At 45.2% G+C, this 25,807-nt stretch overlaps 1 protein-coding gene across 1 annotated transcript in view; it reads left to right on the plus strand.

The window, feature by feature from the left end:
* Positions 1-223: 223 nt before the first annotated feature.
* TRAPPC10 (trafficking protein particle complex subunit 10) overlaps positions 224-25,807 on the plus strand; it is a 94,294-nt gene continuing 68,710 nt past the window's right edge. Inside the window, exons 1-3 of the mRNA XM_004062887.4 lie at positions 224-466; positions 19,934-20,015; positions 25,656-25,791. Coding sequence (XP_004062935.1) covers positions 400-466; positions 19,934-20,015; positions 25,656-25,791 — 285 coding nt within the window. The 5' untranslated portion in view covers positions 224-399. The remainder of the gene's footprint in view (positions 467-19,933; positions 20,016-25,655; positions 25,792-25,807) is intronic.

The raw sequence follows: 25,807 nt of genomic DNA on the forward strand, positions 1-25,807 counted from the left end.
CGCGAGGCCCGCCTGCCGAGTCCTGGCCTCAGCTCCGGCGCAGGGCCCAGCGGGGCGCCCACTGCCGAGGGAGGAAGATGGACGTGTCCCGGGAGCCCCGCTCCGCCTCCCACTTCCCACCTCCCGGTCCCGCGCGGCCGGCCCGGGCGCCCTTCCGTCGGAGGCGAAACGCCGCGAAGACCCGCCCCGTGAAGCCTCGCGCGCCCCGGAAATGGTCATGCGGCGGCGCCGAGGCCGGAAGTGGCTGAGGCGGGCGGCAGCTGCGGCGCAACCGGCTCCGGAGCTGCCTGGCGCGGCCGGGCGGGCGGCGCCGCTCAGGCTCGGGCTCCGGCTGGGCCCGGCGCGGCCTCGGGGCTGCCCATGGGGCGCGGGGGGCCGGGCCGGTGACGCCGGACGCCCATGGACGCCTCTGAGGAGCCGCTGCCGCCGGTGATCTACACCATGGAGAACAAGCCCATCGTCACCTGTGAGTGCCCGGAGGCGGGGAGGGTGCGGCGGTCGTTGGGCGGGCCCGGGCCCTGGCGTCATGCACCCGGCGCCCCCAGACCTTCAGCCCCCGGCGCGCTCCGGGCTGGGCCGCTTCCTGGAGGTGTGACCAGGGCTGCGGCTGAGGCGGGGCCCTCTGACTTTTCGGGGACGCCCTCTGACCTTCCCGCCGGGCGACCTCTGACCCCTGGGGGGCGCCGTCGGGCCGGCTGCAGTTGGAGCCGGTGGAACCCGGCGGACTCTGCCCGGGACTGGGCGCGCGCCGGCGCCGGCGTCGAGGGCGAGGAGCGGGGGCTGCCGCCGCCCCGTCCCGCCCCCGTTGAGCCGCGCGCCCGGGACCTGGGGGCCCCGGCCTCTTCCGCCAGGGGGTTTTGCCCGCGGGCGCCCTTTCCCCGACTACGGGGAAGTCCTTGGGGGCTGGCAGAGTTGCAGGCGTTGGCGAAGTAGGAACAGTTTGTTGCGGGGTGAAGCGTCAGGCAGAGCCGCCGGGACTGCTTTCGCTCCTACACACTTCCCCGCCGCGCACTCCAACCATTTTACGGATGAGAAAGCCGAGGCTCGGGCGCTTAGGCGAGCTGCTCCCCATGAACAGCCTCCCGCTCGAGTCTACACTGCGGACACCTGGTGCCTCTTGGGTGTCGTGTCCTCCCCGCACCCTTCCTTTAATGCATACACAAAGGAACTGTTTTTCTGTTACGGGAAAAATGTTCCCTAAATTTTATAAGTGTGACTCTCCAGAGTTAAATACGGTTAAGAACAGTGAGCTTATGGGAAGTATTGAAATGTTGGTTGGCTTTTTGGTGACTTGCAGAGAGGTGTTTCAGACTATTACGATTTTTGACCTTTGACAGTATTCTGTATTTTCATGCATGGATGCAGTTAGTTTTTTTCTAATTGTCTTTCATGCTTGGAAAGGAAGCACTCTCTGTTGCAAAATCTGGGTGCCCAGGCCACAGTAGACTGTATGTCGTGAGAACTCCTGTTGCCCTCTCACTCTGTCAGCGGGTGTGCACCTGCTGTGTTCCTTCCTGTTAGATCCCTGAGAAACTGTATATTGAAGGTTGAATTTTGTTGCTTCAGCTTTAGATGATAGACTTATTTCTTTCCTTCCTTTTGCTTTATTTTTTCTCTTCCCCTCTCCTTCTCTCTCTTTTTTTTCTACAGAGACCTAGACTAGATGATAGACTTTTCTTAGGGAAGTGGACTGTGTCTCATTTAAAATTGGAGACTTGCATAGTTCAGCAGTAGCTGTCTTTTTTCCTCCCCAGAATATTTGTCAGCTGAAAGTCTTTTCCTACTGTGCACCTTCAGCCCCAGAGGGCAGATGTGGGTAGAGCTGGTCTGCAGGCCCTGCAATTTCCCAGGGGCTTTCCCAGTGCTTAGGGAAGATGAAGCCATGCGCAGTTCATGTTAAGTTTTACTGTCTTCCAGAGGTTGAACATTTTTCTCCTAAAGTGCTGTGCACGTTGTGAATGCTGGATACACATTCATTGCCTGTACGGACATCCACACATCTAATTTTATCTTCTACCTCCTAGCTTGCTTACATTTCAATAGCAATATGTATTTATAGGCATTATGTAAATACATTTCTGAGGAGAAAGTTCCTAAGCTCTATTGGATTCAACCATAACTGAAGGGGTAAAGTTTGTTATCTGGATGGTCAGTGTTGGAGATATTTAATGTTTAGTTTTGTACATGCGTGCATCACGGACAGCTGAAGGATGCGGTTTTCTTTCCTACAGATTTATTGGATTGTCATCTTGGTGGTGGGTTTTTTCCTGTGTTTTGAGCAGCAGAGTGAATTTTTTTTTTCCTTCTTCTTCTTTTTTGAGACGGCGTCTTTCTCTGTCGCCCAGGCTGGAGTGCAGTGGCATGATCTCGGCCATGATCTTGGCTCACTGCAACCTCTGCCTCCCGGGTTCAAGCGATTCTCCTTCCTCGGCCTCCCGAGTAGCTGGGATTACAGGCGCATGCTGCCATGCCCGGCTAATTTTTTTTTTGTTTTGTTTTTGTTTTGTTTTTCAGTAGAGACAGAGTTTCACCATGTTGGTGAGGCTGGTCTCGAACTCCTGACCTTGGGTTGTCCACCTGCGCAGCCTCCCAAAGTGCTGGGATTACAGGCTTGAGCCCCAACCCTTGGCCTTAAGCAACATAGTGAATGTTAATCTCTGCATGGATGGTACACTGTCCTAGAAGGTGCAAACTTTAATTCACTGGAGTCTCAGAAGAGAAGGGGGCTTCAGTAGACTTTCAAAGTTAACTTGAAAAATGATCACTTTAAAAGTGAAGGTAAAAAGCTGACTTCATACTTCCCACTTGAAATTATGTTGTGGTATATCTGGGACTGAAGCTTTAGGAAGCACTTGGCCTGGTTTCACTCTATGCCTTCATCTTGCTCCTCTCTTTCAGCTATACATGTTTTGAAAGGAGAAGGTGGTATGAACAATTGCTTTAAAAAAATCCACCCAGATGCTAATTAACCCTTAACTTTTTAATATTATGTACATAGTTCTCTTAGTAGGCAACATTTTTGTTTTCAAAAATCTTTTAAATTCTTACTTGAAATGGTATTACCTCAGATCTGTTCATTTTAAAATGAAAGTAGAGTTTATGCATGTTGTGAATTTTTTTTTCATAGAATGTATAATATTTTACTTCAGTGAAAATGCATTCTGCTTAGACCTTTCTGGGAAGAATATAGAATGTAACTGGTTCAGGTGAATTTAAAAACTGTGTATATGTAGGGATAGAAGAATGAAAAGTTCCCAAAGATTAAGGGTAATTAGAATAGATTATTACTTTAAAACCTAGCTGATTATTTCGCTTCATTTTATTATTATTATTTTTTTAGAGATGGAGTCTCGCTCTGTCACCTAGGCTAGAGTGCAGTGGCATGGTCATAGCCGACTGCAGCCTTGCTGGGCTCAAGTGGCCCCTCCCTTAGCCTGCCAAGTAGCCAGCACTACAGGTATGACCCACCTCACCTGGCCTGAATTATTTTAATATTTTGAAGCTCTCCAAATTTTTTTTTTTTTTTCTCTCTGAGACAGAGTCTTGTTCTGTTGCCCAGGCTGGAGTGCAGTGGCGCAATCTCGGCTCACTGCAACCTCTGCCTCCCGGGTTCAGTCGATTCTCCTGCCTCAGCCTCCCAAGTAGCTGGGATTACAGGCATACACCAGCATGCCCACCTAATTTTTCTTTTTTAGTAGAGACACAGTTTCACCTTGTTGGCCAGGCAGGTCTAGAACTCCTGACCTCAGGTGATCTGCCCGCCTCGGCCTCCCAAAGTGCTGGGATTACAGGCGTGAGCCCCCGCACCTGGCCCTAAATGTTTTAATAGACTTTAGCCCATAATTAACCCTCCTGCCTAACAGGCTCCTATGAAGAGGGACTAGCACAGTAGGGGCCTTCCTAAACTCAGAACTAGTTATAGCTTGTAAATACTGAAGAGTGTATGTGAAATGTGCAGGGATGGGAGCTGAACAGTTAGTGGAACTAATGCTTTGACGGGGTTGGGTGATGAATGACCGAATCATAGCAATAGGAAAACTTGTAGTGTATTTTATTAATCATGAAAAATGCCTGGCGAAACTGAAACAAATCCAGCAGATCCATTTGGTCTAAATTTAAATTTTAGCGTAGATGTGTTTTTCAGCCACAGGGTCAGTTTTCTGTTTTGAAATAGACTTGGGTTTCTGTTCCAAGGGTGTATTAGGAAAGACACGTTCCTTTTCCAGCTATCTCATTCAGTTAGTGACAAAGTTAATGTAATTCCAGTGATTTGTGGCTTTTCTTTGTTGACTGTCCTCATACCTACAATAGCACATACCTGTTATTAGCTTGGAATTGAATTTCTCTGAACAATAATAGTACCCTCCCTCTAGATGATCTGTTCTCATTAGTCACATCTATTGCCTGTTTCATTTTTCTGAGTTTCTGTATTTGGGGTTCCAGGTCTGATATTAGAAACTTTTAAAGGGGAAAACAGGCAACAGAAATGAGCAGATATGTAGAGCTTCATGTCTGGTTGGACTTTGGGATTTTCCCCTGTAGGTTAAAATTTTTTTAATTTTAATTTTTATTTTTTGAGACGGAGTCTCGCTTTGTTGCCCAGGCTGGAGTGCAGTGGTGTGATCTTGGCTAACTGCAAGCTCCGCCTCCCGGGTTCACGCCATTCTCTTGCCTCAGCCTCCCGAGTAGCTGGGACTACAGGCACCCGCCACCACGCCTGGCTAATTTTTTGTATTTTTAGTAGAGACGGGGTTTCACCATGTTAGCCAGGATGATCTCGATCTCCTGACCTTGTGATCTGCCCGCCTCAGCCTCCCAAAGTGCTGGGATTATAGGCATGAGCCACCGCGCCCAGCCAGGTTAAAGTTTTTAAATTTGCACATTGAAATTTTCTACTAAACCTGAAAATGTGGTGCTTGCGATTTAACCATCACTAGTTTTGCTACCAGAAAAGTCACTTGAAATGTCTGTTTAAATGGGTGAATATGTTATAAATGCAGATTTTGTTCCATATTGAATTCTCAAGGCAATGTTGAACCAAAGATTGAAAAGTAGGAGAAACATTCTTCTTAGGAAGTCTCAGTTGTTGCAGAGAGTATGTATTTGGAGGCAGGGACTAAAAGCACCAACAGATGTGCTTAGCTTACTATGTCATTCCTACCCGAGCATGGCTAAAACCATTCCGTCTTGTACGCATGACCTCGGTTCTTACACAATTTCACAGACCCTTAGCTGTGAAACGGGTAGAGTACCAACCCCATCGGGTTGAGAAGGGTGTGTAAAGCACTCAGGAGAGTGTCAGGATTATAGTCAGTGTGCAAAAAAAGTTACTAAGGAGAGGTTCCTCAATTTTCTCTGTTCACAATGCTTTTAGTGTCTCGGTAATTTTTTTCATGGCACCTCTAGGCTAAAAGGAATACTTAAAAATTCCATTTATTAAGTAGTTAGGTTCCAGTAATTTATTAAATATTATGTCCTAACAAGAGCTGTTTGAAAAAAAATATATGTAAGTTGGAAGAAAAAAAATATTTTCATCATTCTTCCTAATTGCAGCAGTGTTCTACGTGGGGGGCAGGCCCTGCGGGAGCTCTGTGGCACCTCTCACCTGAAGATCGGATTGGGCGCTGCTTCTCCCTTTGGTTCTTTTTTTTTCTTCTTCTTTTTGGTGGTACTTGCTTTTTATCAGAGCAGCCACCCTGTTTTGCGACGATAATGATGTCATCGAAAGAAGTGGAGCTCTGATCTGATGTTGACACTGTGAATACCTTATGTGGGGTTCCTACACCACAAGCATTGCTGTTTCCCTCATAAATTTAAAATATCTCTTGGTGCCTCTCTGCGTAGTGCGTGGGAAGCCTAGGTACACAGTTTGGGAACCCGTGCTGTTAGTGTTATTAGCCCAACTCCAGGGTGGATTTGAACTGATACTTTAGAAGTGAAAAGCTTCCTTTCTTTTCAGCTCACACACCTACTTTACTACAAGATGTGTTTCTGAAGAGTTTCTAGTAAGTTCTTTATGCAAATGAAATGGAAAGGTCTGATTTTCTTTCTTTTTTTTTTCTTAAGTGCTGATGAATCTCTGAAATAATCAAGTATGATACAGCTTGGGCAACATAGGGAATTCCTGTCTCTACAAAAATGAAAATAAAAAAGTTAGCCAGGTGTGGTGTGCACTTGTACTCCCAGCTACTTGGGAGGCCGAGGCGGGAGGATCACTTGGACCTGGGACGTCAAGGCTGCAGTGATCTGTGATTGTACCTCACACTGCAACCTGGGTGACAGAGCAAGACCTGGTCTCAAAAAAAAAATAAAGGCTGGGCGCAGTGACTCATGGCCGTAATCCCAGCACTTTGGGAGGCCAAGGTGGGTGGATCATGAGGTCAAGAGATTGAGACCACCCTGGCCAACATGGTGAAACCCCGTCTCTACTAAAAATACAAACATTAGCTGGGCGTGGTGGCTCATGTCTGTAGTCCCAGCTACTCGGGAGGTTGAGGCAGGAGAATTGCTTGAATCTGGGAGGCGGAGGTTGCAGTGAGCCGAGATCATGCCGCTGCACTCCAGCCTGGCGTGAGACTCCGTCTCAAAAAAAAAAAAAAAAAAAAAAAAAGTATGTCGGGCATAACACATGACCCAGTCTTTCCTTAGAGAGTTTTTGCTGTGTGCTTCCACCAGAGGCCTGCCAACTGACAGTGTGATTGTGTGGCTCACTCTGGCTGAAAGTTGGTTATCTTTTAATGGAAGTACAAGTAACTGACTTAAGGATTTTTTGTCATAGGAAAGTTTGTTGCCAGTTGACAGAGTGTCTTCCCTGGAGTCGCATGCCTTAGTGTGTAAGTGTGTGGTCTCCAAAGGTATTGCACACTGATCTCCAAGTACTGACCCTCCCACCCCCGTGCTCCACTCTAGATCTGGTGGCTTTAGATCTGGAGTTAGAGACCAGCGACGGCAGAAGATTACAGGGTCTTTTTTTTTTTTAAGACATGGTCTCACTGTGTCGCCCAGGCTGGAGTGCAGTGGCATGATCTCGGCTCACTGCAGCCTCGACCTCCTGGGGTCAGGTGATTCTCCCACTGCAATCTCCCGAGTAGCTGCTTGTGTGCCACCATGCCCAGTTAATTTTTTGTATTTTCAGTAGAGATGGGGTTTCGCCATGTTGCCCAGGCACGTTTTGAACTCCTGGACTCAAGCAATCTGCCCTCTTTGGCCTCCCAAAGTGCTGGGATTACAGGCATAAGCCACTGTGCCCAGACAGCTGCAGGGTCTTAAACAGTCAAAACATTCCCACCTCAGTGCCTGCCTCTGTGGTTGTTTGCCTCAGAGCCTCCTGTGGCTTCCTGTCCTGTGTCTCACCTTCTTTCTTCCTCAAATCTTTCCTCTATCTGCTCTTAATGTCAAATATAGTCACAGTATTTTGGCCTTAGAGAATATTTGTTTTTAAATTAAAAATTGATAACCTTGGAGTCATTTGTGACTTCTTTTTTCTCTCACAACTGACATTATCTTTGAAATATATCTAGAATCCAGCTATATATAGGGCCTGCCTGGATAATCTGGGATAATCACATCTTGAGCTCCTGCACTTAATTAAGTCTACAAAGACCCCTTTCCCAAATAAGGTGACATTCACAGGTTTTGAGGGTTAGGATGTTGTGGGGCACCATGCCGCCTGCCGCACCACTGTCTGTGTTAGCTACCAAGCGCGCAGTGGCTGGCATTCATCAAGCGTCTTTGGTTTTAGACAGCTGCGTCTGTCTTTGGAGGTTTGTCCTTCCTGTACTCCTGACCGAGGGAATGTTATCTTGACATTTGGGCTTCTGGGTTCTAGATGTGGATACAAGGTGGGGTGATCCCTTCTTAGGAAAAGTCCAGCCTCTTCTGTGCTCTCACCCTTATGTGGCTTTTTGGACGTTTGTTACATGGTGTTTCATTTCTGAATATTATTTTAGGCCCCTGTTTGCAATTTTTTTTTTTTTTAAACAGTGACCAGGGACCATTCCATTTTTTAAACAGTGACCAGGGACCATTCCATTGTATGTTTGGACATTTTTCTTTTCTTTTTTTTTTTTTTTTGAGACAGAGTCTCGCTCTGTTGCCCAGGCTGGAGTGCAGTGGCGTGATCTCAGCTCACTGCAAGCTCCGCCTCCTGGGTTCACACCATTCTCCTGCCTCAGCCTCCCGAGTAGCTGGGACTACAGGCGCCCACCACCAGGCCCGGCTAATTTTTTTGTATTTTTAGTAAAGATGGAGTTCACCGTGTTAGCCAGGATGGTCTCGATCTCCTGACCTTGTGATCTGCCCGCCTCGGCCTCCCAAAGTGCTGGATTACAGGCATGAGCCACCGCGCCTGGCCCATTTTTCTTATTTTTAACTGAGATCTGTTAGCAGTTTGAAGCGATTGTATACGTTTCAGAGTTAGCTGGGCGTGGTGGTGCGTGCTTCTAGTCCTAGCTACTTGGGAGACAGGCCAGAGGATCACTTGAGCCCAGGAATTTGAGGCTGCGGTGAGCCATGTTTGTGCCATTTCACTCCAGTCTAGGCGACAGAGTGAGACCCTATCTCAAAAAACAAAAAACAAAAAAAAACCAATTTCAGGGTTGAAATTTTTAGCGGAGCCTTGGAACTGACAACCACCTGTTTGGATAGTAACTTTAACTCAATCTGTAGCTTGCCATTTGTGGGCACTGTCAGTTCACCTAGACCAGTCAGCAAGCTCTGAACATCCAGGTTAATGAGAAGGGCCATCAGAAGTCATTTTGAAGTTGAGGAGCTGAGGGCTGGTTTTGCTGTGACTGGCCATGATCAGTGTAACTGTTCAGTAGCACAGCTCGGACCAATATTAGCATGTCTGATGACTCCTGCTTTACCAAGTACTTAGGGAAGGCAGACACCATCTGTTCACATGGAAGCAGGGAGTTTGTCCCTAAAATTATGCCTCTGAGAAAGCCTTTGCCATATAATTAAATAAAAATGTCACTTTAGCATTCTAAGAATTGAGTAAGTAAGCTATACACTAGAAATTTTTAGTATAGTCTTATTCCAAAATTAAATTCCTATTCTGAGAACTTGATACCCAGCACTGTCTTTGCTTCTCCTGTAGTCTGTTCTGTCCTTTGGGGATCCTGGGTTGTCTAGTGTGGAGTGTGGAGGAGTTGGGCTGTTTTCATCAGTGAGCAAACATTTACGGAGCACCTATTACATGCCAGTTACTGCTGAAGGGGCTTGGGTTATGTCAGAGAGCAAAGATCCCAACCCTTTAAGAGTTTACATTCTGTTAAGAAGAGATAGACAATAGACAAATAATGTTAGGTGACAAGTGCTATGGAAAAAAGAAAAAGAAGGATAAGGGAAATGGAAGAACTGTAACATTTCACATATTTTATTATAAAAGTTTGCAATATGTATCAAAGTAGACAGAATATTATAAAGAGACCCTACAAACCTTTCACCCAACTACAGCAATTAGGTGAATTGCTCAATTCTCTCCAGTCTTATATTATTTTGAAGCAAATCTCAGACATATAATTTATCCACGAATGGATGTTATGGACTGAACATTTGTGTCCCTTCCTACACACCGAAGCCCTGACTCCCAGTGTGCTAAGAATAGGAGATGGGCCTTTGAGAAGTACCAGGGCTAGATGAGGTCAGGAGGGTGGGCCCTTTATTATTGGATTAGATGAGGAAGAGTGAGAGGACACCTCCCCCTTGAAACGAGGAAAGGCCACCTGAGGATAACAGCAAGGAAGTGGCTGTCTGCAGTCTGTAACACAGGCCTCACCAGAAACCTAATCTACTGACACCTTGATCTCAGGCTTCTTGACCTACAGAGCTATGAGAAAATACATTGCGATTTTTTTTTCTTTCTTAGGGTCTTTTCAGAGAGAAAACAAAAAAAACTGTTTTCTAAGCCACCCAGTCTATGGCATTTTTTTTTCTTTTTAAAAATTTTTTTCTTTTTTTTTTTCTTTCATGGTATTTTTTAATTACACCTAAAACGTTTCTTTCTTTCTTTTGTTTTTGTTTTTGTTTTTGAGATGGAGTTTCGCTCTTGTTGCCCAAGCTGGAGTGCAGTGGCACAATCTCAGCTCACTGCAACCTCCGCCTCTCGGGTTCAAGCAACTCTCCTGCCTCAGCTTCCCAAGTAGCTGGGATTACAGGCACATGGCACCATGCCTGGCTAATTTTTTTTTTTTTTTTTTGAGATGGAATTTCACTCTTGTTGCCCATGCTGGAGTGCAGTGGTGCGATCTCGGCTCACTGCAACCTCCGCCTCCCAGGTTCAAGCGATTCTCCTGCCTCAGCCTCCCGAGTAGCTGGGATTACAGGCATGTGCCACCATGCCCAGCTAATTTTGTATTTTTTTTTTTTACAAAGACGGGGTTTGTTAGTAGAGATGGGGTTTCTCCATGTTGGTCAGGCTTATCTCGAACTCCCGACCTCAGGTGATCTGCCCACCTTTGCCTCCCAAAGTGCTGGGATTACAGGTGTGAGCCACCATGCCTGGGCCTAAAACGTTTCTTAATACCAAATATTCAGTGTTTAAGTTTCCAATGTGTCTTAAATGTCCATTTTTAAAACTGTTTGAATTAGTATCCAAATACAGTTTTTAGATAAATCCTTTAAGTCTCTTTAAATCTTCATGTTCCCTCTGTCTTTTTTTTTCTTTATAACTTGATGAACCTGGCTTGTTTGTCTTGAAAAGGTCCCACTGCCTAGACTTTGGTAGTTGGAGCTGGAGGCTGGGTCAGCTTCAGGCTGGATTTTTTGTTGGCAGGACTTTATCATGGCTGGTGCTGTTCTTCCAGCAGGTGCGTGATGTCTGATTACCTCTCCTTTTGGAAATTGGCAGCCATTTATTTTCACATCACTAATTCCCTAAAGGTTGCAAAATGGTGGTATTCTCATTTCCCTATGTCTTTTTTTTTTTTTTTTTTTTTTTGAGACAGAGTCTTGCTCTGTCGCCCATGCTGGAGTGCAGTGGCTCCATCTTGGCTCACTGCAAGTTCCACCTCCTGGGTTCACGCCATTCCCCTGCCTCAGCCTCCCGAGTAGCTGGGACTACAGGCGCCCGCCACCACGCCGGGCTAATTTTTTGTATTTTTAGTAGAGACGGGGTTTCACCGTGTTAGCCAGGATGGTCTCGATCTCCTGACCTCGTGATCCTCCCGCCTCAGCCTCCCAAAGTGCTGGGATTACAGACGTGAGCCACCGTGCACGGCCTGTGTAACCATTTTCAAAGTGAGTTGGTTCACTGGCATCCTTCAGAGGTGATCAGTTGGCGTGTTTTTGTTGTTTGTTTAGTGTGGCTGTGAACTTAATCATTATGAACATACTTGGTGTGTTTCAGTCCATTGCATTGTTGCCTCGTTGGTGAGCAGGTTGTTCTCCCTTTGGCCAGGGAGAGTCTCTTTCACGTTGGGGTCTAAGATAGAGGCGTCTTTGTCAGATTCTTTCCTATCTAGCCTGACAAGATGTTCCGGGCTCATTTTGAACGTTTAATGCCCTGATCTGCACTTAGCAATTGCCAAGGAGCCCTGATTCCTTTTAGTGAAAAATAGTATTTCAAGACCATAGTCTGCAAGCTTGGGCTCCTAGTTGCTGTGAGGCCTTTTCAATAGGCAGAGCTAGGAATAGCTAGGAATTTTTGTTTGTTTGTTTTTTGTTTTTGTTTTGTTTTGTTTCGAGACAGGCTTTTACTCTGTTGCCCATGCTGTAGTGCAATGGCACGATCTCAGCCCACTGCAACCTCTGCTTCTCAGGTTCAAGAGATTCTTGTGCCTCAGCCTCCCGAGTAGTGAGTAGCTGGGATTACAGGTGCATGCCATCACATCTGGCTAATTTTTATATTTTTAGTAGAGACAGGGTTTCACCGTGTTGGCCAAGCTGGTCTCAAATTCCCGACCTCAGGTGATCCACCCACCTTGGCCTCCCAAAGCATTGGGGATTACAGGCGTGAGCCACTGCACCAGCCTAGGAATTGTTCTTTGTTTTTTGTATTTTTAAGATAAAATACATCATAAGTTCACTCTTTTTGATGAAAACTCAGGGCTGCAGGGTTTTAATTAACAGCTCCATCCTCTGTGTTTTCTCTTTTCCACACTGAAAATCCTAATTCTCATGGGTACTTGAGGAGGCTAGAGTTAGAGGTTCCCCAGCTCGTGCTGCTTCAGTCACCTGGAGGGCTTGTGGACACACAGATGGCTGGGTCCATTCCCCATTTCTGAATGAACACGTCTGGGTGGGGCCTGAGAATGAGCATTTCTAACAAATGCCCAGGTGGTGCTGATGCTGAAGGGCCAGGGGCCACTGAATAGAACATCACACGATTGCTCACTTGCTTTCAGTTGCTTTATCCCTCATTACATAGACTCTGAATAACACTATGAACTCCACCATCAACAACAGGACTAGTGAACACAGGTCTAGAACTGTTTTTGACAGTTCTTATTGGCATTTGGATGTATCCCATAAGGAATGAACCGTCAAATTACTGTAGTTTTAAAGTTACTTGTCATAGCTCCTCTGTCTGAGATTATACCACTAAATGTATATGTATACATTTAAGTTCACTTGTTTTATTTTTTCTGATTATTTTTAGGGAAAACCTTGAAAAAATCTAATTGCTTTATAATTATATAAAATATTTACTTCCAAAATTAAATCTACAAAATGAGGTCTATTTAAAGAAGCCTTGTGTATGTTCTGTCATCTCCATGCTAACTCCTCCCTTCCTGAGTACTCCATCACAGTTTTTATGGTTTTCCTTCCACGAGAAAAACATCCAAACATATTTGTATTTCCCTTTCTTAGATTAGACATTGCCAGCTGCACACACTGTCCCACCTCACTTTCCCCCGGACTCCACTCCACGCTAGGAGTATGTTGAGATCATTCTCATTCCATGATGTCGATGTTCCGTGGTTTATTCTGCCAGTCCCCTCCTGGTGGAATTTGAGTTGTTTTGTTTTACTCTTTCCAGTAGTTGTGCACAGATAGCCTGTCTGTGGCCTTTCCGAGGGGCCTGTTGGGATGGAGCCCTGCAGGGCGGGTTGCTGGGCTGAGGCAAATGATTATGTCACTGTGCTGATGCTGCCTCAGCTCCCTCCTGAGTGCTTGCACCATTGGGAAACTGCCTGTAGGCCTCGCTGAGAAGCCAGCCCTTGAACAAAGGCAGTGGCAAAGGGGAAGTCTGGGGAAAGACCAGTTTGGGAACCCTTCTGTCTAAAGCCTTAAGGCATTGGGGTGCCAGGAACAAGAGTGTCTCTTTTTAACTTGTAAATACAGTACTGTGGTTCAAACTGCTACAGTAATGCTGTGTTTATTTAAAAAATGTATACACTGTTAAAGGCTGATTCCTCAGTATTCTTATATTCAGATGCATTTATCCAGTCTTTTTGTTTTTAAACTCTTGAATTTTAAGTTTGCTCTCCGAGTGCTAGAGAAGGCAACTTGTTTCCTTGATTAGAAGAGTTCATTCAACTTCTTAACATTCTTGGCCTGAGTGCTCTTGTCTTTTAAGTTAAAACAGAAAAAGACTGGGACTTTGTGGCTTTTGACTAGTCTTTATGTGTAGTAGTTCCTTTTCTGCACATTTCCACAGTAGGAAACTTGATGAACACTAATGTATGGGTTTTCTTTTGACCCCACCTACGGTGGGTGGTATTGTCATATGACTGGGTGCTGGGAGAGAGCAGCAGAGGGCAGAGGTGTGTGTGTGTGTGTGTGTGTATGTGTGTCAGAGGGAAGGTAGAGACCACAGGAAGGACCTGGAGGAGAGCCAGGCTGAATGGGTATAACGTTAAGCCAGCGATGACATGGCAGGGGGTGTACTGAGTACTTCTGTAGACTTGGCCTTTAAACTTGGTGGTGCAGAACTGTGGGAGGGTTCATTTGCTTGACTTCTCAAATATGTGCCTTCGAATGAAGGGAGGACAGTGTCTATGCTAGAAATGTGGAGTTAGTTGCCTAGTCATCTTAGGGGGTGACTAAACCTTGCTTTCTACCTAGAGAATCTGGATAACATCTGGATCCTTTTTTGTGCTTTCTCGTTGACCTTCACTCCCTGCCCCCACCCCCGACTGCGAAGGCTTTTCACGGACAGATACTCTGGCAGGAGCACCGGGGAGGCTTCCATACCCATGATTATGCATTTGATGTTAGTTTTCACCATGAAAGAGCTCCCAATCTGAAGCATTAATTTTCATTACTGCCTCGACGTTATACACGAATTATAGCAAATACTTTATGCATTATTGAACAGGCTGAGATGACTTCCCAGTTTGTAATCTCGGATGTTTTTATCGTCCATTTGAAAGCCCGTTTTACCAAAAGCCATTGAAGAGAAATGAATGTATGGCCTATGGGCAAGCACTTGCATTCCTAGGCTTGAAGACGGTGCCCTCTCTAATCCCGTGTTTTCAAACATGAACTGCCTCATAGTGGATTGCAGCTTTCTTTTGTTAATAGGCTTAAAGAATCATTATTTCTGCAAAATTTTCTATAAAGCAAATCTTAGATAAATTATACATTTCCTTTGACTTTTTTGTTCAAAAATAGAATCATAGAACCTTGCTTGGAGGACCTTAAAATTAGTTCATCTCTTGTCTAGTCCAGTCACTCCGCTGCTTTTAGTCGCAACTGGGAGATGACCCAGCCCATGGTTGAGGCCCCCAGCTGAGGGACACTTTCTGTCATTCTTCACCCCCCTCCACCCTCAGGTTCTTCTCTCTTAGGCCACAGCATTTCTTGGGTTGAGCTAAATCCATTTCTCTGTCTTTCTCACCCATTAGTGCTCTGGGGCCTACGAAGCCCTACAGAATAAAGCCAGCCTTTCAAAATAAGACAGCCCATTAGGTGGCTGAGGACAGTGTCTTGTTAACAGGTTGAAACACTCCACATGTCTCCAACAATTTAAGATAAAGTGAGATGTATTTTATTAGAAAACTTACTGTTCCTTTTACCAAGATTATGCTAAAGAATTTGAAGAAAAATTGTCCTGTATCAGAATATCAGCAAATATTCAGACTCTTTATGTCAAGATTTTTTTCCTAACATAAATCTCCAAACAGAAGTATTGACCTTGAAAATATATCATGTTAGGAAAGCGACAAACTGACTGAACATTCTGTTTTGCTTAGCCACTCTCTCATGGTTATAATTTTGTGATCCTTTTATACTTTTGTATGAGTAAGACCATCACGGCTTTGCACGTTCAAGAATTGGTTCAGTAAAAAACAGATAACAGAAATGTTCACTCTGTCTGCGGAAGGCCTTTTGGAACCCGTATTTTCAGCCAACCATTGTTAAAACAACTGCTGCAGAGTAAGTAGTAAACTTGTTAGAATTAAGAAGTTGGGAAGGAGCACAGGGCAGTATTGAGTCCTAAGCCAAGCTACCTGGGTTCGAATCCCAGCCTTGGCGCTCATTTGCTTGATGTTGGGCCAATTAGGGGAGTTCTCGATGCCTTGGTTTCCATATGAGGGTTCAGAGTGAGTATGCGTGAAGTGCCGGGGGCGTAGCAGGCCCACGGTGCTTTCTGGAGGGACAGTAAACAGGTGGCCCTTCTCTTGACTGTGTTACCTAGCAGCTGTTCCGTGACCCTAATGTGATGGTTTTGGGAGGTGGGGCCTTTGGGAGGTGATTAGGTCATGTGGCTGGAGTCCCCACAAAAGGGATTAGTGCCCTTATAAAAAAGGGCCCCAGAGATCTCCCTTGCCCCTTCCCCCACGTGAGGGCACAGCAAGACCAAGGTACTCAATCTGCTGAAGCCTTGACTCAGACTTACACCCTCCAGAAATGATAAATAAATTTCTGCTGTTTATAAGCCATCCTAGTTTATTGTATGTTGTTATGGCAGCCTGAACAGAGTAAGACATTGAATTTATTGAAATGTTACCTGTTACACTAAATCACTGAAGTCATCTTTTTGAATTCTTTCCCCCATCGTGTTTCTTATTTGCTTTGAACATAAAAGGTTTTAAATTACACAAGTAATGCATGAATACGTGCTTGTAAAAATCTCAGGGAATACAGTAATAATTCAGGAAATAGCTAAGCCTATGTTAGTAATCTGATTGCATGTAACAGAAAATCCAATTGCAACTGCATAAATAATCCGAAAACTGATTGGTCCATGTAATCAGACCCCAGAGCTCTGCCCCCCTTTCCCGGGGATTCTCTGAACTGGGCTTTCCTCAGCCTGGGGGCCCATCCAGCGGCTCCAGGTGGCACCCTAGAAAGAGTGCCTGTGTCCCTCTGGGTGGCTGCTGCTTGCCATTCCCTCTACATGTCTCTTCCCATTTGGGGACTCCAGTGCCTGCTGTTCAGCCAGGGTGATGCTGTGCTCCCACGGGCTCTAGGGATCCATGGCACCCCAGCTTCCTGACCTGCCGCACCGTCTTATCTCCCTGTCTCCCCAGTTGGCATGAGAGCCGATGGTGGGTGTGGAGACGCACAGGGAGGGGGGTGTATGTACTGAAGTTGTGTTTTGAATTGCTCTTATAAATTATTTTGATAGGTCTCCTCTGTCACCAAAAAAAGGAGACCTTAGTTATTGGAATAAAAGGCCTGAGTTGTCTCTTAATAAATAGCCTCCTGAGGCAGAACAGTGAACTGGGTGACTTTGTGAACAGGGTTTCTGAGCGTAGGCACATCAGTCTCAAACCCCGTTTTGGCTCTTAGGAACCACCCTATTAACAAGCGAGTTCCTGCTGGGTTTCACTCATGCCTCTGTTGCCCGTGGGATTAAAATGAAAAATCAGCCTGGAAAGTGCTCTGCCTTGCGGTTCAGCCCTCAGAGCTCTAGTGACTTTTCTGCTTAATGGTTGGGTTAGTTCAGGAAACTACAAAGTCTGTGTTGTTAATTTAATTACCTACCGCGTGAGCCAAGATTGAATTCTTTTGGGCTCTTAAGCTGTTCACCATCTTTTTTTTTGTTGTTTGTTTGTTTTTTTTGAGATGGAGTCTCGCTCTGTCGCCTGGGCTGGAGTGCAGTGGCGTGATCTCGGCTCACTGCAAGCTCCGCCTCCCGGGTTCACACCATTCTCCTGCCTCAGCCTCCCAAGTAGCTGGGACTACAGGCGCCCGCCACCACACCCAGCTAATTTTTTGTATTTTTAGTAGAGACGGGGTTTCACCGTGTTGTCCAGGATGATCTCTATCACTTGACCTTGTGATCCGCCCACCTCGGCCTCCCAATGTGCTGGGATTACAGGCGTCAGCCACTGCGCCCAGCTGCTCTTCACCATCTTTCATGTGCTGGTTCTCCATACCCCATTTTCAAAGGCATCTCTAATTTCATAAGACTTGATGTGAAGATTTAAGAGTTTATTAAAATAATGGTTGTATATGCTGAGAAAATGGTGGTGATTTTTCTTCACATTGTTAATGCAGAGCCTCAGTGGGTTAGAATTGGGCCTTCAAATCTATGCTGGGGCACTGTCTTGGTGTGCTAGGGCTGCCGCCACAGAGTCACACAGTCTGGGTGACTTAGCACAAATGCGCTGTGTCACAGCTCTGGAGACCAGGTCCAGGCAGCCACAGCATGGGCCTTTGTGTCCTCATGGGGCCTTCCTGCGTTCCTTCTGTCTGTGTGACCAAATCTTCTCTTTACACAAGTCAGTTGGATTAGGGCCCATCCTGAAGACCTCATTTTAACTAAGCTACCTTATCAACTTTGAAGACCTTATCTTCATATGGTTATATTCTGAGGTACTGGATTTTAGGGCTTCAACAGGTAGGTTTTTGTGGGACACAGTTCAGCCCATAACAGGTACTGAGGTCAGATGGTCACAGGTCAAATCCCTACTTATGTCAGATGACACTTTTGCCACTGTTGGATGTGCTGGTTGACTGGTCATCTTCTAGGTGAACACAGGTTAGAGAGTTAGTCCATGATGGAATGCGAGAGATATTGCTACTTGGTAGTCTCCATTTAGATGAGTCTTACTGTACGGCAGGGTTCCCAGGGAGAAGAGCTTGGAGCAGGTGTTGGAGGCAGTTCCACTTTTACTCTGTACGGATGTTATTTGTATACGTATGTGAAGTAACTGTATTGCAAAGACAGAATGTGAGAGAGAGAGCGAGAGTGTGTGTGTGTGTGTGTTTGTAGTTTTATATAGAAAACCAAGTGGAAGAGGAGAAAGCAATTCCATTTAGTTGGCTTACTTTCCACTTAGCAAAGAGTAATGATTTTTATACATTAATCTTGGAACTGTTTAACAGGACAACAGAAATTGGCAATCAAAGTTAAGAAACCAGAGGCTAACTAAAGATTTTCTTCTTTTCTTTTATTGATTTCTTTTCTTTCTTTTTCTTTTTTTTTGAGATGGAGTTTCGCTCTTGTTGCCCAGGCTGGAGTGCAATGGTGCAATCTTGGCTCACTGCAACCTCCGCCTTCCAGTTCAAGCGATTCTCCTGCCTCAGCCTCCCGAGTAGCTAGGATTACAGGCATGCGCCACCACGCCCGGCTAATTTTGTATTTTTTTAGTAGAGACAAGGTTTCTCCATGTTGGTCAGGCTGGTCTCAAACTCCCTACCTCAGGGGATCTGCCCATCTCGGCCTCCCAAAATGCTGGGATTACAGGTGTGAGCCATCACGCCTGGCCTCTTTTATTGATTTCTAAGATGACTACCAAATAAATGAACAAGATAAAAAGTGATAAGTTCAAACATATTGTTTTTGTGTTAACAAAATATAGTAATAGTCCCTTTTTAACCACTATGTGCCATGCCTTGCTGGAAGTGACTGACGTGTGTTGTCTCATTTAATCCTCACCAGAGCTCCTCTGGCCGAGCTCTTCTCATTTTCCCATTTCCCATGTCCCCGAGGCACAGGAAGGTTAAATGATCTCCCCAGGTGCAGTCAGCTGGTCAGTGATGGAACTGAGATGGGGACCGGGCAGTGAGGTTCCCAGCGCCTTGCCCACTCACCGTGCCATCTGCCCGGAAATGTCATTACCCTTCCTCAGTGACTTGATGTTATTATATGAGTTTCAGGAGGTTTTTTATTTTTAGGCTTTTGATAGCAAAATAAGCAGATGTGTTAATGGCACACATCAATTCCCAATGATTTCTTAAAGATCAATATAAAAGCAATTTGGAAAATGGTTTGCTAAAGTAAAGAGGATCCTCTGAGTATGAGAATTTTAGTCATCTATATTAAAAGGTTCTTTTTTAGCCGAAGTGTAATACAGTTATATCATCATTTTATGAGAACAAAATGGATTTTTCATTTCTATTAAAGCAAAGATAAAAGCTGAATTAACACTGAGCGTGCAGCGTAAAGTCGGCCGCAGCTGGATTCCTAACTCGCGTCTGCCACTGTCAGCTCTGTGCACTGAACACGTTGGCCCTCAAAGCTGACTTTCCTCATCTGTGAATTGGGGTCGTGTTTGTGCCTTTCCTCCCAGGAGTTATGGGGAAGACAGAATGAGAGGGTGCCTGGCAGGTGCCTTGTGTAATATTTGCACATGGGGAGCCACCTATAAATTTTAGCTCCTCCTGGCACTTGGTTGAACAGTGAGCTGATTTTGGTGAAGTTTTGGTTTCTTTTTCTCCATGGATTTTGGGCGTCTGGGAGAAAGTGGAGGCTGTAGAACACAGCAAAGCTGGGTGAGGTGGAGCAGGCTCCCTCTCTCCTAAGCTTTGTGTCCTTGGGGCAAGTTCTTCACCTTCTCTGATCCTCGTTTTCCTCGTGGGGAAAATCACACCCACCCCATGGAGGTGTCACGAGGGTTCAGCTTCATCACATCTGTCCCGTGCTGGGTTTTCCTGAGACACGTTATGTAGAGGCACAGGTACAGAAGAATCTTGCGATATCGCTTTACTAAACATAAAACTACCTAAAAACACCAATTTAGTAAGCTCTAGAGCCATTTTGCATGTATTCACCTAAAAATATGGTAACTGAATTTCTTTCTTCCCTTCATAGGTGCTGGAGATCAGAATTTATTTACCTCTGTTTATCCAACGCTCTCTCAGCAGCTTCCAAGAGAACCAATGGAATGGAGAAGGTATGAGTTGTGTGTTTTTTGGCTGTATCCGTCTCTTCATTTTTTAAAATGAAGTACATGTTTTTAAATAAGTATATGTTGTTTAGACATTTATGTGAACAAGTGAAGTAGCACAAGTTAAAAGCCTCAGTTCTAAAGAAACAGAATGACCTCACATAATCTGTGGGTCTTATTCTTTATGGAATACCATGGTTTTCTTTTTTTTTTTTGAGACAGAGTCTCGTTCTGTCGCCCAGGCTGGAGTGCAGTAGCGCAATCTTGGCTCACTGCAACCTCGGCTCACTGCAACCTCCACCTCCTGGGTTCAAGCAATTCTCCTGCCTCAGCCTCCTGAGTAGCTGGGATTACAGGTGTGCGCTACCGCACCCGGCTAATTTTTGTAGTTTTAGTAGAGACAGGTTTTGCCATGTTGGCCAGGCTGGTCTCGAACTCCTGACCTCAACTGACCCGCCTTCCTCGGCCTCTCAAGGTGCGGGGATTATAGGCATGAGCCACTGTGCCCAGACTATGATGGTTTTCTTAACGAGACATTGGAAAGTAGAAGCAAGACAATTATTTTGAGTTAAAGACTCACTTTTATAGGAATGATCTGTGATTCTTCATGGTTGACCAGAATGTCTTAAAGGCACAGGCGTTTTGCAAAGGAGACACGTGCTCACTTAGACTCTATCTTAAAGCGGAAGAACTGGGCTGTATCAGCCATCTTATAAGACCCTCCCTCCACCCTGGCTCCTGTGCGTTTTCCTTAAGGACAAGAAGGCAAACAGAAAGATGGTATTTAAAAATTAGGAGCGAGGTTAGATCAGCCATCACCGTTGCTCTGTTGCATGTTTACAGTTAGTCGTCTGGTGACATACTCATAGGAAATCACTGACTGGGAATCCTCTTCTTGGAAAACTTATTTCTGGTAAGAGCAGGTGTTACTTGTAAATATAAAGTTGTGTATATGTAAATGTAAATTTGCAAATTTGGATTTTATCTTGTAACTTAGGTAATCTGATTTTAACCAGGGTATACAGAATTTCCTGTTGTTGTTTGTGTTTATGTAAGTCTGATTCTCATAGCATCATTCCTTTCTGACCACCAGTTTGTGCCTTAGTAACATGAGGGATTAAGGTGGCTTTCTGGAGTTGACTTACCCAGGTGAATATAGTCTAATTTCTATGCTGATTATAGTGTCTTACAAGATATGCATTTAGTTGCTAATATTTAATATAAAGAGTGTACAGAGTGTAAGAGAAAAATTGCTTAACATGTGAGGAGGCCCAGTGCTGTGAAAGACAGAAAAGAGTTTAGCAAATGGAGTAATCTGTAAGGGCATTCTGATAGATAAAGGGAAAAAAAAAAGTGTGTTCATGAAACAAGATAATTTTGAGAAAAAAATTAAATAGAGAAACTATGTAGGCCAGGCATGGTGGCTCACGCCTGTCATCCAGACACTTTAGGAGGGTCAGGTGGGAGGATCGCTTGAGCCTAGGAGTTCAAGACCGGCCTGAGCAACATAGTGAAACCCCTGTCTCTGTAAAGAAGAAATAAAATTAGCTGGACATGGTGGTGCACGCCTGTAGTGTCCTAGCCACTTGGGAGGCTGAGGTGAGAGGATCACTTGAGCCCAGGAGTTGGAGGCTACAGTGAGCTGAGATTGTACCACTACACTTCAGCCTGGGTGACAGAGCAAGACCCTGGCTAAAAAATAAATAAAAAGAAACTGTGTAGATTTAATATTTGTATTCATCTCTTCCCCTTTCCGAAACTCCAGTAAATGGACTACATAAATACTAAACAAATAAATGGACTAAAAAAAATGGACCAAACAAATGCTAAACAAATAACCCTAAAGAACTAAAAAGGCAGATGTGCATAAAGACAGAGAAAGGAGGAGGCAGCGGAGGCCGGAGGATGTAGCTGTGTTTTTGGGAGAAAGAGAAACAGGTGGAGGAATTGGGAGAGAAAGCTGAGGAAGCAATCCCTTGTGTCTTGTGGCTCCATGAGAGGATGGGAATTTCTGACAAGGGACAAAGTGCCAGATCTTGGAAGGCCCGGGTGAAAGCAGGGCTGGAGGTGGGGGTTGGCAGAGGTGTGGACAGGGACAGTTAGACTCAGGGTCCCCACTCCTGTCTGTAGTGAAGTGACTGCTGTCATTGCCCACTCCCCCCACCCCCCACCCCCACCCCCACCGCCCCTCAGGAACCTGGAAAGTCTTTCTGTGGACAGAAGAGCTCCAGACCCTTGGATCTGAGGTGCTGCAGAAGGCAAGGGAGAAGGGCCATTCTAAAACCAGCCGGCCTAGGTTCTGAACAGGGCACAGCTCCGCTCCGGGAACTCTGTAGCCAGATCCATGCTTCCTAGGCAAGAGAGTAGAGAACTTATCTCAGGAAAATTGGATGGCCCCAGGGAAAAGACTACGTTTTTCAGAAACGACCTTAAAATTTGGGAAAGAAATGTGTTACCTTAGGGAAGATACATCCACCTGAAACTTCAGGATGTGTCTTTATTGGAATAAGGGTCTTCGCAGATATGGTTAAGATAAGGACCTCAATGTGAGATCCTCTTCAATTAGGGTAGACCCTGAATCCAATGACAAGTGTCCTTGTAAGAGGCAGAAGAGAAGACCCAGACACAGGGGAGAAGACCTTGTGAAGATGGAGGTAGAGATGAGAGTGATGTGTTCATGAGCCGAAGAATGCTGAGGATGCCAGCAGCCAGCAGAAGCTGGGAGAGAGGCAAGGAACCTCCCACTGCATCCAGAGGGAACTAAGCCCACCCACACCTTGATTTCAACTTTCTGGCCTCATGAAACATGCAAGAATAAGCTAACGTCCTAAGCCTCCAGGTTTGTGGTGGTTTGTGACAGCAGGTCTGGAAACTCATGCAGGAGGGCAGGTTGAGGAGGATGGAGCAGGTACTTGCTGTAGTTTGGATGTGTCCCCAAACATTCTTGCATTGGAAACTTAATTTCTGCCCTCCTGAGTGGATTAATGTTGCTGTCACGGGAGTGGGCTCCTTATCACGTGAGTGGCTTTCTTATCAAAGTGAGCTCTCTTTGGCTCTCTGGCTCTTGCCCTGTCACCATGTGATGCCCTCTGCGGGTTTTGACATACCAAGAAGGCCCTCACCAGATGCTGGCACCTTGATCTTGGACTTCCCAGCCTCCAGAACTGTGAGCGCAATAACCTTCTGTTGCTTATCATTTACCCAGCCTGCGATATTCTGTTACAGCAGCGGAAAACAGACCAAGACATGGATGTGTGTGTGTGTTGGTGGGCAGTGAGGAGGAAGAGAGGGAGAGAGAGAAAAGCTTTTCAGTACTCTTTGTATTGAAGTACTTATCTCAGGTCAGGACAGTGGCTCACACTTGTAATCCCAGCACTTGGGAGGCCAAGGCGGGTAGATCGGAGCTTAAGACCAGCCTGGCCAACATGGTGAAACCCTGTCTCTTCTAAAAATACAAAATTAGCCAGGCATGGTGGCACACGCCTGTAATCCCAACTACCCGGGAGGCTGAGGCAGGAGAATTGCTTGAACCTGGGAGGAGGAGATTGCAGTGAGCCAAGATTGCACCATTACACTCCAGCCTGGGTGACAAGAGCAAAACTCTGACTCAAAAAATAAAATGAAATAAAACAAAAAATAATTACTTTGATAAAAAGTAGAAATTTAAAATTAATTGATTGGATCTAGGAAATGAAAACAATTGAAACAAAGTTTGCCAGATGCACTAAACAGCTGTATAGCTGAAAAGCAAATTAGTGAGCTGGAAGAATTGAGCTTAGAGACTCAATTGCTAAAATCATTGCTAAAAGCAGGAGTGGGAGAGCATGGAGGAAAAGCTGGCTCTGGAGGATAAATCAGGGAGCTCCAGGATCCACCGGAGGGGCTTTTCAGAAGGAAAGTGGAGGGAACAGAGGACAGGTGACATTTGAAGAATGGCTGTCAAGCTTCTCCCAGAAGGGAGTCGGGATACTGCAGGAGCCTAGCGAATGTCAAGCAGAATGAAGAAAACAAAGCAAACAGAAAATCATGCCAGGGAATCAGAGAGAAACAGAAGAAGAACCAAGTAGACAGTTTCTAACAGAACTATTTACAATGCAAATTACGAGCATTTACAATGCTCGTAAATAAAATACATTTACGAGCAGCCTCCCCACAGTCCTGAGGGAAAGTACCCCAGACCCTAGAATTCTTTATCATTCACAGTGTCATCAAGAGGGAAGACTGTGTCACAGCTTCCCACCCTGAGGGCCTTGCGTGAGCCACAGGTACTGAGAGGTTTTTCCTCTAGGCCCCCGGCTGGCCGTGTGGGGCCCAGGATGGCCAGGAGTTCTGCCCCATCACTTCTGTGTGCAGTTCTGTTCCATCACTTCTGTGTACAGAAAGCCATTCCTGTCTACCCCAGAGTCCCATTCACATATGTTCACTGCTTGTCATGATATGGAGATAGGTGCACTGAAGTGAATACAGATATTTTCAGACATCTATAAGAACAGAAACCTTGCGACCCTCTGAGTAATTAAAGGATGTATCCCAATACGAAGGCAGATGAACCCAGGGATCCAGGGTGAAAGCAACGTCTGCCAGCAACATGACATGTTTTGCTGAAGTTAAGGTGTCACTTTTTAAAAAAATTAAAAATCTAAAATTTCAGATGTGTGTGAAGGAGAACAGAGAGAAGGGGAGATAGACTTTAACTTTAGTCTTTGTAATAAAACCTTAAGTTACATACTGAGAATTAAAATGCAACCAACGGGAGAATAGAGATAGACGATAAGACTTTCAAACCAGCAGAGAAAAGATGGAAAAAGAAAACTTGATTAATCTCCCAAAGGACAGGGGAAAATAGAGCCGGCAAGTAGAAAATGCACATATTTAAGCATCAGCATAGTCCCGTTAAGGTTGGTTTTAAGTTGTTAAACACAGCACCCTTAGATCGGATGAAAAAGAAAATCCAGCTATAACATTCAGAAGAGACGCAGCTGCTAGAAATGAGAAGTACAGGCATGGCACAGAGATCCATGTGGTGTGGTTCACTGTTAGAAGCATCGATAGGCCGTCACTGAGAGCCTTGGATGAGATGCAGGGGGTGTGTGGGATTTCTTGATGGGTTCCTTCTTCTTGGGTTGAGAATAAAGTAGAGGTTTGTACTGCTATTTTATTTGTGCTCTGCAAACAAAAATATGTTATCTTTTTGCCAAATAACTTTGTTTGTTGGATAAAATACAAGTTGTTCCAAAAATACGAATGCAACCCTAAAGCTTTCATAATGAAAACTGCACTTTGGACATTTGGGACACACTTTTCTTCTTTTATGGTGACATAATTATAGATTCCGTTACACTGAAACCCACCGTCGAGTCTGTAGTGGCCCTGGTTAAATGCAGTACTTGGAAGAATGTATTCCTGTGCCTGTATCCTTGAGGAAAATGAAAGATTTTGTGGAAATGGAGCTTTGACCTGTACACGTGAACTGTGTTTAAAATAATTCCTAGAATGTTTCTGAGCAGAATAGCGTAGTTATGATTTGGGGTTAATATATGTGCTCTGAACTCATGCATACCATTACATTATTTGTTGTTCTATTTCCCCTCTTCTGATGAATGTTGTTTAGTTGTTTTCTCAGTGACTTCAAACAATTGTTTACAGGTCCTATGGCCGGGCTCCGAAGATGATTCACCTAGAGTCTAACTTTGTTCAATTCAAAGAGGAGCTGCTGCCCAAAGAAGGAAACAAAGCTCTGCTCACGTTTCCCTTCCTCCATATTTACTGGACAGAGTGCTGTGTGAGTACCGGTGAGG

Source organism: Gorilla gorilla, chromosome 22 (genome assembly GCF_029281585.2).
Source record: "Gorilla gorilla gorilla isolate KB3781 chromosome 22, NHGRI_mGorGor1-v2.1_pri, whole genome shotgun sequence".
NCBI classification, from domain to species: domain Eukaryota; kingdom Metazoa; phylum Chordata; class Mammalia; order Primates; family Hominidae; genus Gorilla; species Gorilla gorilla.